Consider the following 15903-nt stretch of genomic DNA (forward strand, 5'->3'; position numbering starts at 1 on the left):
TATTCCATATAGCAGTGAAGTGTTGGCTCCCCCTAGGATGTGAAGTGATGACATGAGCACAGGACCCCGGACAGTCAGTAGTCTCTGATCAGAGGATCGGTATGTACATCTATGGTACACACAATGGCACACACGACCCTCCAGCTGAAACAGGGAGCTGGCTCATGCCCGAATGGGGCATGTCCAGCACTGGCTCCACATTCTTCTACACAACTGGAGCCAATCAATAGGCAGGGGTGTGCTCTAGTTGCAGAGGGATAATTAAAACTTAAAGCTGGCCATACATGGGTCGAATTCTGAAAGAACTTTCTTTCAAAAATCATTTCTAAGAAATTTTGTTCGAATTTCGCACCATTAGTGGGCCACAGCAACGGCCGATTTTCGAGTCCCCATCAAATTAGAGTGATCGAGCATGTTGGAATTTTTTTGAAAAATGAACTAATTTCCAATTAATGATGGGAGAATCACAAGAGAAATGTAACTGAAAAAGAAATAAGGATGAGCTGTGACCTGGACGGAAAAGAAAATTCTTGGCCACGAAAATTCTTTTCTGTAGCAACATGAGGTCAAATTAAAGGCTTGGTTGGTCGAATTTTGAAATTAATGGTAGCACCATCAAATTACAAAATTTCTGATTTTCTAAAGAAAATTTGTTTGGAATTCGACCCACGTATGGCTTGCAGTAGAAATAAGGAAAAAGTGAACACCCATCTCTGGGGAAAGGAAAAATCATCCCTTGCTCCGTACTGCAAGGGTAAATGCTCATTTCGGTCTAAGGGCTCACAAAAAAGCAGTTTTACTTAGGAGGTGGTTGGCGTTCTCCACTAATTCCCTATGATCCAGCAATACAGGACTATGGGCTCTGTATTAGAATTGATGATGCAGAATGAAACAAAAAACGAGAAGCGCACAACCTTGCGCATTACCTCAGTAACCAAAATTTATTGATAAAGGAATAGTACTCTAACTGTAGCTAACTGTACTGAGTGATTACCCCCATGATGGGATTCACGCTGGTTTCCGGTCTATGAAGTCCCTTGGAGGACTTACATGCCTGATTTTATTCGCTGTTTGTGAGAGTACCATTCCTTTATCAATAAATTTTGGTTACTGAGGTAATGCGCAAGGTTGTGCGCTTCTCGTTTTTTGTTTCATTCTGCAGTATTGGTCGGGCTTCCCCAACCTTGTGTGGAGCTGCACAACCTTTCATGCACTGGTGGTCGCTTTTTCTGGCTTTGGTTCCATCCATTTGCCACCGGCCTGAGTCCTGGAGCGCAGGAGAAATCGTTATTTGGTCCACTGTCTTAGAATTGATGATGTCAGAGGACCTGCAACTGCCTGAGCACAGGGGAGGAAAAGCTACTTGGACTAGTCTTAAAGCCTGGCTAGAAACTGTGGGAGCGGAGGATTGGGTAAGTAAAAAGTGTTTTTTGCTCCCCCTAGACCTAAACGAACATTTAACCATTACAATACAGGGGCACCCCATTTCCATTGTTTAAAAGGATTATAACTAAAACAACACCCCATTGGCCAAAATGGTATACAAGGTTAATTCTGTGATAAGGTCACTGGTTAATTAGATTTAAAGAAAACTGTCTCCTTTGAGCATAATGTACTATTTGCCTTACTATTCTGTATTAAAAAAGCAATTCAAAAAAATCTTCAAATGTTGCCTTGGACTCTTTATTACTGTGTTAAGTCTTCTAGACCAGCCTTTCTTAACCAGGGTGCCCAGGCACCTTTGGGTGCCTTGAGGTTTCTTCAGGGGTGCCTTGGCAAAGTATCTAAAAATTGGCCAAAACCTGTAAACAAGCCAGCACATGGAAAAAGACTGCCTTTTAGTTACACAAAGCCACAGGTTTTCATTGTGCACCATTACGATCTTCTAGCTGCTGGTGTCCTGACAACCAATGACATCATCAGCTGGTCAGGTGCCTCCACAGCATCCTAGTTGACCCTCTCCTGCCCCTCTCTGTCAGTGCTGGGGTCACATTAGCTCAGTGATGGAGAAAAACTGAGGGAGAAATACTACTCAGTACCAGTGTGCAAAAGTGTATTTGCTTTGAAAGAATAAATCACCTCTAATGTTGGTTGTCCTACATGTGTGGATGTAGCTGTGTTATATGAAACTATTAGAATAGTTTTCCACATTTTAGAATGGGTGCCTCAAGACTGTCCATAATTTTAAAGGGTGCCTCAGGACTATCCATAATTTTAAGGGTGCCGTGACTGAAAAAAGGTTGAGAAACACTGTTCTAGACCAGCCTTTCTCAATCAGGGTGCCCAGGCACCTTGGAGTGCCTTAAAGGTTTCTTCTGGGGTGCCTTCGCAAAATTTCTAAAAATTGCCCAAAACTTGTATACAAGTCAGAGGGTGGAACAAGCCTGCCTTTTAGTTACACAAAGCCACAGGATTTCATTGTGCGCCATTCAACATTCTAGCATCCTGACAACCAATGGCATCATCAGTTGATAAAGAGGACATTGGTCATCTGCACAGCATCCTTGTTTGACCCTTGCCCGCCCCTCTCCATCAGCATTGGGGGTCACATTGGCTCAGTGATGGAGAAAAACTTAGGGAGAAGAGAAACACTGGAATACTAGTCAGGACCAGTGTGCAAAAGTGTATTTGCTATGGAAGAATAAATAACCTCTAGTGTTGGGTGTCCTACATGTATGGATGTTGGTGCGTGATATAAAACTATTATAATAGTTTTTCACATATTAGAATGGGGTGCATCAAGATTGTTCATAATTTTAAAGGTTGCCTTGACTGAAAAAAGGTTGAGAAACACTGTTCTAGACTACTAATACCAATCAAACGGACACATTACTCCATGGCTGAAAGTATCACATTATCAAACAAACAAATTGCAGCAAAAACAAATCAAAGTTCAACCTGTCAGTAAAAATGAGAGGTCAGCAGGTATATTAGGCTTAATTTATAATCCAAAATGTCATCACTGAACTGAAGAGCTGAAGATGGGTTTCATAAAACTCAGCAGCTGGACTTTTTTGTACATCAAGCATGTGGTTAAGGTGTGAACAGGCACCATTACATATAATGACCAAACACCACAACATTAGTGACAAGATCTCTGACAAAAAGGGAAGGATCATTGTTCAAGCAGACCTGACCAGCTGGCCTTTCCTAAACCTTACATCTTCCTATTTGGAAGGATAACATAACCAAACTGAGGCATTGGCCACATAAAAGGGCAATATTCCTGAGTGGGTGGCCCTGCTCCATTCAACAAACGTCGGTTGTTGTAATAACTTTTTTCCAAGGAGCCTGCTGGAAAATGTTTAGATGAACAGTGGCTGTATCCAATCAGATGCGGCCTTAGTATGGGTATTTTGGCAGCCAACAGGGCCAGCTGTTAAAATACAATAGCCGCACCCGGAGATTTGTTCATCCGTGCTGTATAGCGTGTCTGGAGGAATCCATTTATTTTTGTTTGTTTTTTTTCGTTCAGCCTGCAAAAAAAAAAAAGCTACCAGTGTGTAGCAGGCTTGAGCCCTTTATTGAAAGGGTACATTTTTACCATTGTTTTTCAGGTATAATTGTATTTCATTACCATAATGAACTTTGTCAAAGTATAATGCATTTTTCTGTGAAAGCTAGGGAGGAGTATGTCATACTGACACAAATATGTACCTATCAAAATCCAGGTAATCTGTGTTTATTGCCTCTTGAGTTTCTACTTAATCCTTGTCTGCTGTTCAGAAGTTTGTGGTTTTCAACCCACAAATCTTACACATATTACCTACTATTCACTGAACACTGATGTATGTCTCCTGATCAGGGGCGGACTGACCATTCGAGCACTCAGGCACTGCCCGAGGGCCCGGGTCAGTAGGGGGCCCCATGAGATGCCCCTGGTACCTTTTATAGGCTTTTTGGGTGTCCTTTGAGTGTGGGCAAGGACACAGGGGCCCCATGATCCCCTATTGACCAGGGGCCCCATGAGTTGTCAGTCCACCCTTGCTCCTGATATATATATGAATGAAAGAATTAGCTATTGAATCTGTAATTTCATATCTTATCCTGTAGATAAAAGAATTCTAAAATAATCCAAAATGTCAGAAGACTTTACTGCCACCCTCCATGCACATCCAATGAATCCTACCTTTTTCACACAATGGGGGTTATTTGCTAAAACTGCATGGTGCAAAATCTGGTGCAGTTATGCATATAAACCAATCAGCTTCCATGTTTTATTGTCAAATCTTAATTAAACAAGCTGAGATTAGAAGCTGATTCTCAGTGCACCAGTTTTAGTAAATCTCCCCCAATGTGATTATTTGTGATTATTTGTTAAAACTGGACATGTAGTACTTAAAGACCAGGTGGAAGCAAACTTTAATCAAAGTACCTGTTATCATGCAAACATCTTTCACCATGCTGGGAAATGTCTAAGACAAATACATGACTAATCCATTTTCTCCATGGACAAAGGAACCAACCACTCACATCACATGTCATTTGTCCATAACTAACCTAAAGTGTGCACAGGGCAGCACCGTGGGCAACTGCCTCCTAAGGGGCCATTTTTGCCACCACCCCCATCAATGGTTGCTATGAAGTAGGCAACCACCTGCACTATAACAAACAATGACACTGTGCAGCAGAGGCTGCCTGTGTTCTAGCAAAGAGGGAACCTATGCAAAAAGGGCCCCCTGCATCCTAGCAACAAAGGATGTTCTGCAGCAGGGGCCAGTTGCATCCTAACAGCAAAGGGAAGCTGTGTGTCATGGGCTGTACAGTGGCATTGGTCGCTAGGAGGCTGGAAGTTGGGCCACACAGCTGTCTGCACCGAAATAACAAATGTCATTGTGAGGCCCAAGTGCTGAACATACACAGGACTAAACATGCACGCACTGAGGATGGAGTGTTAGTATAGACACTCCAGCCACAGTGCCGCCTTCTGCTGTGTGTCACCTAACGCAGCCTCCTGAATTTGCCTTATTGGCAGTGCGGCCTGGGTAAGTAGGGTATGTAAATGTCCTTACTTGCTCCTATCTATTTTTGCTTCCTGGATTTATAGTGCCAACATACTTTGCAGCATTGTACAAGGTACATATAAACATTTGCAATAGTTAATGCCCTAAAGAAGCAAATCATTTAACATTCTTACAGCAGTTATTTAAATACAAATGCCAAACTGGTCAGCCACCAATTTAAGAATAGGTTCCCATTTAACCCCACGTCTTTGACTCCCAACCCGCTCCTCATCGAATTTCCCAGTGTTAGTACAGACCTCACATGTAGATGAACCAAGTTCTCAACCTGCATAGGGTCAAGCAGTGTGTATGTTCTCTACAGTAATTGGCAACACAACTGAGTACTGACTGTTCCAGGTACATGGACTATACCTGGAGATGAAGACAGACATTTTGTCATTCTGGGGACATGATTTGTGTTATATTGAGATCCAGAAAGAGCATAAACATTGGCCCTGGGCAGCTTGATTCATCTGCAGTGAAAGTCTGTTCTAACTACTGAGAAAATTGACAAATATCTTGGCTGGAGTTACACTTTAACCTAGCTGTGTGTTTTTGAGGTTGTGGCTTGTTTTGATTTGTTAATTTCCCAATTAAAAACTCTTGGAAGTATCATCAGTAATCCAAAATAGAACCCCTCAGGCATCCCTCATGACCTGGAGTGATATGCAAATGCTGACTTTGATACACAGTTAATAGCTGGCCTACCCCCTACGGCTGCCTGCATGGCATTACTATTTCAGCTTCCAACCACATTTATATTTAGGCATATTACATTACTTGTGTTTTAGCAGAATAATCAGATTATACACATACTGAAAGAAAGAATTGCTTCTGAATGTTCTAAACAATGTTCAAAATGCAATAAACCTCTCTAATACCATCAGCCAATGTTTACAGATCCCCTTCAATGTTTGCAACAGATAAACAGATACAAAGTTCTGTATGTGGTGACAGACCCTTATTTGCATTCGCACCTCAAGTTTTAACTGCAAGATCTGAGAAATACCTTTCATGTCAGGTTAAAGGCTGTTCACAAGAAAATGCTCTTTAGACAATCTGTATAGCAGAATTCCATGCACCATTACATTTCAGCATTCCGATATAAATATATTGCTGCACCTCCCTAGGTGCAAAAATCCTCTCAATTAATCATACAACCTAGGAATTATGTGAAAGTGCTAATAATATCAAAGTGCAAGTGCATAAATGACATAAAATCATATCCTCACATGCACCAAAATATAAATCTCATAAATCACATTAATATTGGAATAAGTGCTGTTTATAAAGTGCATATATAATTTATAAATAACATCTATAAATGCATGCAATAATTATGAACTAAAGTCCATGTGCTTTTCCAAACTCATGCATAAGTGCATAATCCTCCAACATTCAAAATCCGCACTCACCACTACAATGCGACCTGCCCTCTTACAGGTCTAAGTGCTTATTTCCTTATATCTGAAATCCTGAAGGTATTCTCTCTCTCATATATGGACTCACTCCCATCCAATAACTCGCTTTCAATGACTCAAATGGATCCTTCTATTTGTATGTAACTGTCCCTTTAAATTGGTGGTTTCTGGTCTGTGGTGAAAACTCACACAAGAGAGGGGCCCCCATAGTGTACTATATAAAAGAATCACATTTATTAAATAAAAAATGCACTTATAAGTGTATCGTCACGGACATGTGACTTCCTCAGTAGTACCTGAGGAACTACTGAGTACTACTGAGGAAGTCATGTGTCCGTGACGATATGCATGTAGGCGGAGCTGGGCGGCAGGGAGTTTGAAACCGGATGTGACGTCAGAGCTAGCTCCGAGACTTACAGATATGCGATTTGTTTTTAACAGCTTGTAAGTTACATTGTTAGTCTGGCTGAAAAAAGACAAAAGTCCATCCAGTTCAACCATAGAAAAAAAAAAAAAATTATAATCCTATACCCACAGTTGATCCGGAGGAAGGCAAAAAAAACAGCAAAGCATGATCCAATTTGCTCCTGCTGGGAAAAAATTCCTTCCTGATCCCCTGAGAGGCAATTGGATATTCCCTGGAACAACTTTACTTATAAATGTTAGTATTCAGTTATATTCTGTGTATCTAAGAAAGAATGCAGGCCTTTTTTGAAGAAATCCACTGAGCTGGCCAGAACCAACTCTTGAGGGAGTCTATTCCACATTTTCACAGCTCTTACTGTAAAGAAACCTTTCTGTGTTTGGAGATTACATTTCTTTTTCTCCAGATGTAAAGAGTGCCCCCTTGTCCTCAAGTGCATTTTTTATTTATATTCTTAGAGTATATTCACACCAGATGCAGTGGACAGTTATTCAAGGCAGTCCCATTGCATGGAAAAGGCAAAATACCTTGTCTCCTATGTGCCCGGTTCACACCACTATGCTGCGGTAGTGTGCGGGCATGGTGCACTGAGAAAAAGTACCACATTCAGTACCTTTTATCAAAGCAGTGCAGTGCGAGGCAATCCACTGCTTCGCACTATGCAGCTGGTAATTGTGTGAATTTTGGCTGGTTCCTAATGACCCAACCAAATTTACTCCTAGGTGACCCTGTCATCACCTTCCCACCTGATATCCATTAAAGCAGAAATCAGGACAAAATGTTTTTGAATCATGCAGTGGGACTGTACCCGCACTCTATGGGCCAACTGCTTGTTTATGTCAATGGGTGATAACAGGGAAAACATACTTACTGAATCCACCAATCCTCGGAGCGCAAGACTGGTGCCTGCTGCTTCTGCCCTGCTGCACGCTAATGGTCTTGAGAATGAACTGTTCTTGACGTCATCACACCCACACCCCGACTCCGGGCATGCGGACAGCAGGCACAGTCCACCACTGGACGTGGGGGAGTGCGGATTTCCAGAGGATCAGAGGACAGGGTAGGTATAGCTCTTCCCTAAACCCCTGGACAAATCAAGCAGTTTTCCCATGCAGTGCGGGCGCAGCCCCATTGCATGGGGAAAAGAAAACATTTACATGGGAGTTCTGCTTTAACTGAAATATCGAAGGAGGCAGATGGAAAATTGTTAGCCACACATTAGCTACATCCAATCAGATGCAGCTGCTGTTTGGGTACTCTTACAACCTCTGGTGACAGCTGTTGGTGACAGCCTGAACAAAATAAATCTACTAGTGCATGGCCAACCAAACATGTGCCACTGACAGTGGAAAGGTTTTACACAGTACTGGGTTATTAGGTAATTAACAGGGTAGTTAGTCTTGGCAATAAAAAAAAATATTTCAAATGATTGTGCAGATTGCTAAGAGTTAATATTATATGTAGATATTTGTATTTTACTCCTACTGTTTTGACATTGTTTATACACTGTTTCACATCTGTCAACCAATGGGCACACATCCTGCTGTCCTTGCAGTTAGTAATGACACTTAGTAACATAGACAGGAAAAGGTCACAGCACTGATGAAGTAACCCAAAGCTCATGTCATGTGATCTCCCATGTCTTCTATCACGCTGTATGCTGGTTTATTTTTCTGAACTCTCACTCAACTCCAAAGGCTGTGGGAGAGATATGAATGAGGACATTCAGCCTGGGGCCACTCAGATATGGCAGCTTCATAACTAATGAAAGTTATCTCCAAGCCACATAGAGACATGTATGCTGATGTGAAATCATCTAAGGCTGGCCATACATTAAAGGAAAGTTGTACAAGAAAATTGTATAGATTTCCCAAAACCATATAATATGAGGCCAATCTTAAACATTTATTTTTTTTGTAATCAGACAGGTGCTTGCACTACATCATTGAAGGTAAATATAAAGGAATGAGAAAATTGTATAATGTATGGCCAGCTGAACAGCCATTTCTTTAAAAAAAAAAAAAAAAAGGTTTTTTGCTTTTACTTACCTCTGTGTGATCCCCATTCCTTTTTCATCTTACACACTGGTAATGTGACCCTGGCCTCACAGATGCCCCCTGGGAAGGTTACGTCACCAGTGCCCTCCAGGAAGATCTCGTTCTTAAAGTGGAGTTTCAGCCGTTTTTGTGTTCATTAAAAATCAGCAGCTACAAAAACTGTAGCTGCTGACTTTTAATAAACACACACTTACCTGTCTCGGGGTCCAGCGATCTACTCACCCGCGCAGTCCCTTCTCTTCTGTCCTCCACGGCGCCAGCATCTCCACTGTTGGCACCAGTCTGACAGCTTGCAGCTTCACAGCCTGGTGCCCACTGAGCATGCACGAGTCGCACTATGCCTCCTGATTGGTCCGGCAGTTTCCTGGGACCTGTGAAAGTTCCCAGGAGACTGCGGGAGCAAGGAGGGGGCCAAACTTCCGGCTCACTTTGCCGCGTCGAACTGAGCCAGAAGTGGGAGCGAGTACCTGTCAAAACCAGGTATCCGCTCCCCCCAAAAGGTGCCAAATATGGCAGTGGAGGGGGGGAGGAAGCAAATAAGTGAAGCTTCCACTTTTGAGTGGAACTCTGCAATAAACTGAGAGATCTCAGGGGGAAAAAAGGTTTTGTTTTTTTTTATTTTAATGAGTGTTTTGTGTTACTCGGCAGTCAAGGAACAAGGTGCATGAGGTTGTGCACCTCATCTTGTGCATGCACAATATGACAAAGGTCCTCAGTGGGAAGAAAAGCTTGCCACCAGAGATGTTTTTTTTCAAATGACAGCTCTTGATAAACAGTGTACTTGCTTCCTTAAATACTTTTTGCTTTGCGTTGACATTTTTTTACGGTGGGGGGGAAAAGTGTACATCCACTTTGGGTGAACGTTTTACTATTGTCCACTTTAAGCTGCCCTTAGGCTTCAGATGACCTCTATTTGTGAATGCCTTAAGAGCAAGCTGTCCTAAAGTAGAAACTGAAAAGTAAAAAAAATGCGGACAGGTAGGATATTTATGACAGCAGAGATCCTGTTGCTCTCTTCTGTCGTAAACCCTTCTCCCTGCCTGTCAGGGTTTGTGTACACTGAGCCATGCATATACAGCTCAGCTCATTTATGGCACATCTCTATGTAGAGACATTGGGGTTGATTTACTAAAGGCAAATAGTCTGTGCACTTTGCAAGTGCAGTTGCTGAAGTGCTTAGTAAACGAGATGTTTCCAATCACATGCAAGGAAATTTTAAAAAATACAGCATTTTTGCTTGCACATGATTGGATGATGGAAGTCAGTACCACTTCTCCTCATTCACTAAACTCTGGAGCAACTGTACTTGCAGAGTGCAGTCTATTTGACTTTTGTGAATTAACCCCTACGTGACTTCAGTGCATATACACAGGAGTGATATCATTATGGCCAAGCCAATCAAGTGGCCAAAGAGTCTGAACCTGAAAGGAAGACCGGGAGAAGGTGGAAGAGCCCATAACAGACTGGAGGTGGAGCACTGACACCTGCTAGGTAGGTCTGCCACAATATGCTAATATGTGGTACATGCTAGCACAATGTGGCAAAAAGCTCATGGGGCCCATGCTTGAGTTTCTTTTAGCCCTCTTGCACACTGGGGCTTTTGTAAAAGTTTTTCTCCTTGTAGGAGAAAAGCTGCTTCAAAACGTGCCTAAGCCACATTTTTGCAAACACGTTTAGGCGCGTCAAGTGTTTGGGTGTTTATTTAAGCCGGCCATAGATGGATTGCATCTCCGCCGGTTCAGCAGGGACCAGCCGAGATTTGATCCATCTATGGGCAGGCTGGTTGTACTAAAGTCGATCCATCGATCAACTTGGGTACAACCAGCCTGTTGTATTTTTAGCATGTGATTACTGCCAGTGACTATAGCTGCTAGCAGTAATCAATGTATTCTGCCTGCCGCCTCACCAGCAGAATACAATAGTGCTGTGGGAGGCATTCTACCATCAACACTGACTGTTGACGAGGGAATTGAGTGATTTTCCACATGTGGTGGACGGAAAGAAAATCGATCAATCGGCTTGCCTTACCAAGTGTTAATTCTGCTTTAAGATGGTAATACACTTTTTTTTGTTCAGGCTATTGAAAACTATCTAAAAATCCTTCTATCTATGCTATGGCCAAATCTCTCTCTACTCTGCCACCAGCAACTGTCAAACAACAGCTGCATCTGGTTGAATGCAGCCACCGTGTAGCCAAAATTTTCCATCTGGTTGAACGTAGCCACCATTTAGCCAAAAATTTTCCATCTGGCTCCTTTGCTTTTTTAATCAAAAGATACCAGTTGGGAAGGAGGAGACAGGGCCACCCACAGTGCGAATGTGGGACAGTTCTTCAGGAACCAGCGTAAATTCGAACAGTGTATGGGCAGCCTTAGTCTAAAAATCAGTAAGGTCAGCTCTGATGCACTAACTTCTCAGATTGATCATTTCCCCTATAATAGCTGCCAGCACTAGGACACAAAGACAAACTATTGCCAGCTAAATACAAGCAGACAAAATCCAAACATGTCACATTTCCAGGAACATTTCCATCCAGTCTACTCTACCCCTCCATACTTTTAGCAGACAACCCAGACAGTGATCTTGTCACCCATCTCCCAGGCCAAGCTGCAAGCCTGACACACACATGGCCAGTGTAATGAGTCTGAATAAACAAAGAACCATGTGGCTGGGCTCTTTGTCTTACAGTCCTCGCCTAACACAATATTCATATTCATTTCTATGGCATCATCCTTAGTCATGCCGTTCTCCCACTCTCATTGTTTTACTTCAGGAAACCGGCCATGTTTTTCTTCATGTGATGTCATTTCCTCGCTTTAACAGCCATCTCATTTAGAGCAAGCTGAAAGGAAATTCACACAGATCATCAGTAACATGATACCTGTGGAATATGTCAACAGGATGGACACAGCAGCTGTTCCAGAAGAGAACTTCACTTTTCAAAGACTTCATTTGTTTCAGTGACCGCAAATACAGACAGGCCTATCAGATGGAGGGGCCTAACACGGTGTGGAGGACACCCTTCCAGCTGAGGACACAGATAGTGACTGTACAAAAACTAATAGAGCATGTGTTTGTGAGGATAATCTGAGATAAATGTCCATGTGTACAAACTCTTTCAGGCATCGTGCACACTGGATATTTTTACCACTGCTGTTAGGGCATCTGACAATTTGTATCTGCCTCAAAACGCCCCTGCATGTTAGCTTATAAATTATTATTCTGGCCAGTGAAATAAATTAACACCCAAACACTTAAAGCGCCTAAACTGGTCTAAACGTACACCCATGCAAAGGCAGTGTTTGTCCACACGGGATTCAATGGTGTTCTGTGCATCAGCATGCAGGCAGTCCCATTCATATCAGTTAGGATGCAGCGGCTGCACAGACACATCTCCTGCTCCCAATTTGACACCTGTGTGGGTGAGGGTCCCCGAACTCGCACCATATGCAGGCAAAAACAGCCTTTGCATGGGTGTACACTTAGGTACACCTGTGTGAACAAAGTCTAAGGGTTGTCCCCACAGTAAGAGGTAAGGGAAATCTTGCAATGGGGACACTTGTCCATGGGACAACTATTTGACGGCCTTTTACCATGAGTGGTCCAATCAGAACCATCTCTCAGTTTTCAGGAGGACCTGATCAGAGGTTCCGTGCTATGGTGGCTATTCGTACTTTGATAAATGATCAACTTGTTTTCTGATGGATTTCATCCTATAGGAATAATTGATCTATAGTCAACAACCTATTGGACTGATATATCACACATGGAGAAGTGGATTTCGATCGATAGTTAAGATACAATTAGAACTTTCAGTTGTAAATTATTGATCGTACTTCTGTTTCCACTATGCAATCTCATAATCTGATCGAACAAAATATGTTTGCATTCATAAACAGAGTATCCCAGTGCTGCAGACTGATGTAAAAAAAATTATAATATCCCATCTTGGCAAACTGAGTCAAAATTAAGTGTAAATCAATTGGAAGGGAAGTGATAGCTGTATGATTGTTTGCCAATTTGATCATTTTGATTGAATCACATACTGATCAGTAAACAAAGATTATGGTATACGTGGCCATCGTTAATCTATGTGTGGCTGTATGAAACATCTGATTACCTCTTAGTCTATCTACAGCCAAAAAAAAGAAACTGAAAAAGACCGGGTTCTTTTCTATATATTTGGACCTAAACATTAGGGATCTAATGTAAAAAAAAGTGCAAGACTGTTGCCTATCCGTAGATCGAACATGGGTCTGGAAGGCTTCTGTTCCGATCTGATTCAGAAGGGGCTCTGTTCATAAATCCTCTGCTGATTCCATCAGGTGGTTCCCATGTACAACAAGATGGGAAGACTTCCTTTAACTTCCTGTTACATCTCCTGGGCAAGAAGTAAAGGGACATTTCCCCAATGATGTACAGACCGAGTAAAATAAACCCGGCAGGGCTTCTATCCCATTCAAAACTGCTTACAAATATACTTTAACCAAATTGGAACTTTTTCAGCATGCAATAACTGCCTGTTGCATGTACCGTGTAAGTTATAACCATTCTGAAAATGTGTTCATCTAGATTCTAGAAAAAAAGGCATTAAAGCTATTTCTTAAAATGTTGCCTGTGACCTCCTTTGTAGCAAAAGTACCGATAGCTACATATGAGGGGTTTTTTACTAAAGCCGGACAATGCAAAATCTGGTGTAGTTCTGCAGAGAATCCAATCAGCATCCAGGTTTTATTGCCAAAACTTAATTGAACAAGCTGAAGTTAGAAGCTGATTGGCTACCATGTACAGCGACACCAGATTTTGAGTGCCTCAGTTTTCGTATCTCCTCCATTGCGTATAAACAGCTATCACACACAGTGTATATACAGACAGTACACATAGTGTATACACACCCATCACACACAGTGTATATACAGACATTACATACAGTGTATATACACCCATCACACAGTATATATACACCCATCACACACAGTGTATATACAGACAGTACACACAATGTATATACGCCCATCAAACACAGTGTATATACAGACAGTATACACACCCATCACATGCAGAGTATATACAGACAGTATACACCGTGTTTATACACCCATCACATGCAGAGTATATACAGACATCACATACAGTGTATATACACCCATTACCAGGACAAGTGCTGTAGATCCTTATCTCAACTGATACAAGAGGACAAGTGACAGATGACAATGATTGATCCCGGTACTATAGATAGTCCTTCATAGATGGAAGGCTATAAAACAAGATGATTATTTATATACATATATGGTATATTATCACCCCTACAACAGATGTAATGAATGTGTGTATGGGGTTTTCCTGATGACTGTGAAGTGTGGGGTGTCAGTGGGCTGTGTGTGTGGATGGGATGTCAGAACAAAGGAGCAGGGATCTGAGTGCAGGGAATGTAGGTCAGATGTGTGGACTGTCCTGGCCCAGCACCCCCATGTACTGCACACAGAACAAAGAGAGGAGCTGTGCTGGGATGGTGAGCCTGGGGGGGACCACAGACAAAGAGACACTCATCACCAGTCCCGGCCAGTCTGACCAGTAGGACAGGGAAGGAGGATGCGATCTGGGAGAGGACGGGGAAGGGGATGCGATCTGGGAGAGGACGGGGAAGGGGATGCGATCTGGGAGAGGACGGGGAAGGGGATGCGATCTGGGAGAGGACGGGGAAGGGGATGCGATCTGGGAGAGGACGGGGAAGGGGATGCGATCTGGGAGAGGACGGGGAAGGGGATGCGATCTGGGAGAGGACGGGGAAGGGGATGCGATCTGGGAGAGGACGGGGAAGGGGATGCGATCTGGGAGAGGACGGGGAAGGGGATGCGATCTGGGAGAGGACGGGGAAGTGGATGCGATCTGGGAGAGGACGGGGAAGTGGATGCGATCTGGGAGAGGACGGGGAAGGGGATGCGATCTGGGAGAGGACGGGGAAGGGGATGCGATCTGGGAGAGGACAGGGAAGGGGATGCGATCTGGGAGAGGACGGGGAAGGGGATGCGATCTGGTGATCTGGGAGAGGACGGGGAAGGGGATGCGATCTGGTGATCTGGGAGAGGACGGGGAAGGGGATGCGATCTGGTGATCTGGGAGAGGACGGGGAAGGGGATGCGATCTGGGAGAGGACGGGGAAGGGGATGCGATCTGGGAGAGGACAGGGAAGGGGATGCGATCTGGGAGAGGAAGGGGATGCGATCTGGGAGAGGACAGGGAAGGGGATGCGATCTGGGAGAGGACGGGGATGCGATCTAGTGATCTGGGAGAGGACAGGGAAGGGGATGCGATCTGGTGATCTGGGAGAAGACAGACACAACTTGTTGGAGTGACTGTAGAACACCGATCTCCTCCGGGATCACCCAGCGATATCACTTACACATGGCCACAGCGTGTCCTCATCGGCCGGTTCAGGACCTCCAGGCACACGGCACAGTCGTAGTTGGGGTCGTCTATAGCCAGGGCTTTGTGTTCTCGGCTCCCTTCGCTGCTCAGCACGGATCCCATGTTGCAGGATGGACGGAGGGTGTACTGTGGAGAGTGGATGGACGCTGGCCGGTGAACTCAGGGAAAGTGCCCGAAGAGTCTTTGTGATCGGCTCAGTTTACATGTGAAGGGCCAGCAGGCGGCAGATCGGGTTACAGCTCGCAGCAGACCAATCAGAGGCGGCCGCTATTGTTGGGAAGCAGCATGTGCTCAGTGCCAGCAGAGTGCAGGGTAAACAGAGCGAGGAGCCGGGGGGTGGCACCCCTACAAACCCCGCCCCCGGAGGATGATTCCCCCGCCTTCTGCTGGGTGTTATCTGTTACTAAAGAGCAGGCGGAGCAGCCAGTCACTGAGCTCCCAGCAACAAAGGGACAGATGACACATGGCCTGCCGTCCACCAGACAACCATTTACTGCACGTGCTGCCTCGCCTGCTTTGTTGTCCCTGATAACTAATCACTATTGCTGGCAAAATAAAATACTGCATCC

At 43.8% G+C, this 15903-nt stretch overlaps 1 protein-coding gene across 1 annotated transcript in view; it reads right to left on the reverse strand.

The window, feature by feature from the left end:
- RNF125 (ring finger protein 125) overlaps nt 1-15624 on the reverse strand; it is a 42919-nt gene extending 27295 nt beyond the window's left edge. Inside the window, exon 1 of the mRNA XM_089678361.1 lies at nt 15309-15624. Within this exon, the coding sequence (XP_089534487.1) occupies nt 15309-15436 (128 nt within the window). The 5' untranslated portion in view covers nt 15437-15624. The remainder of the gene's footprint in view (nt 1-15308) is intronic.
- Nucleotides 15625-15903: the final 279 nt, after the last annotated feature.

Source organism: Staurois parvus, unplaced genomic scaffold (genome assembly GCF_062004578.1).
Source record: "Staurois parvus isolate SC_StPar_1 unplaced genomic scaffold, SC_StPar_1.0 ptg000203l, whole genome shotgun sequence".
Classification (NCBI taxonomy): domain Eukaryota; kingdom Metazoa; phylum Chordata; class Amphibia; order Anura; family Ranidae; genus Staurois; species Staurois parvus.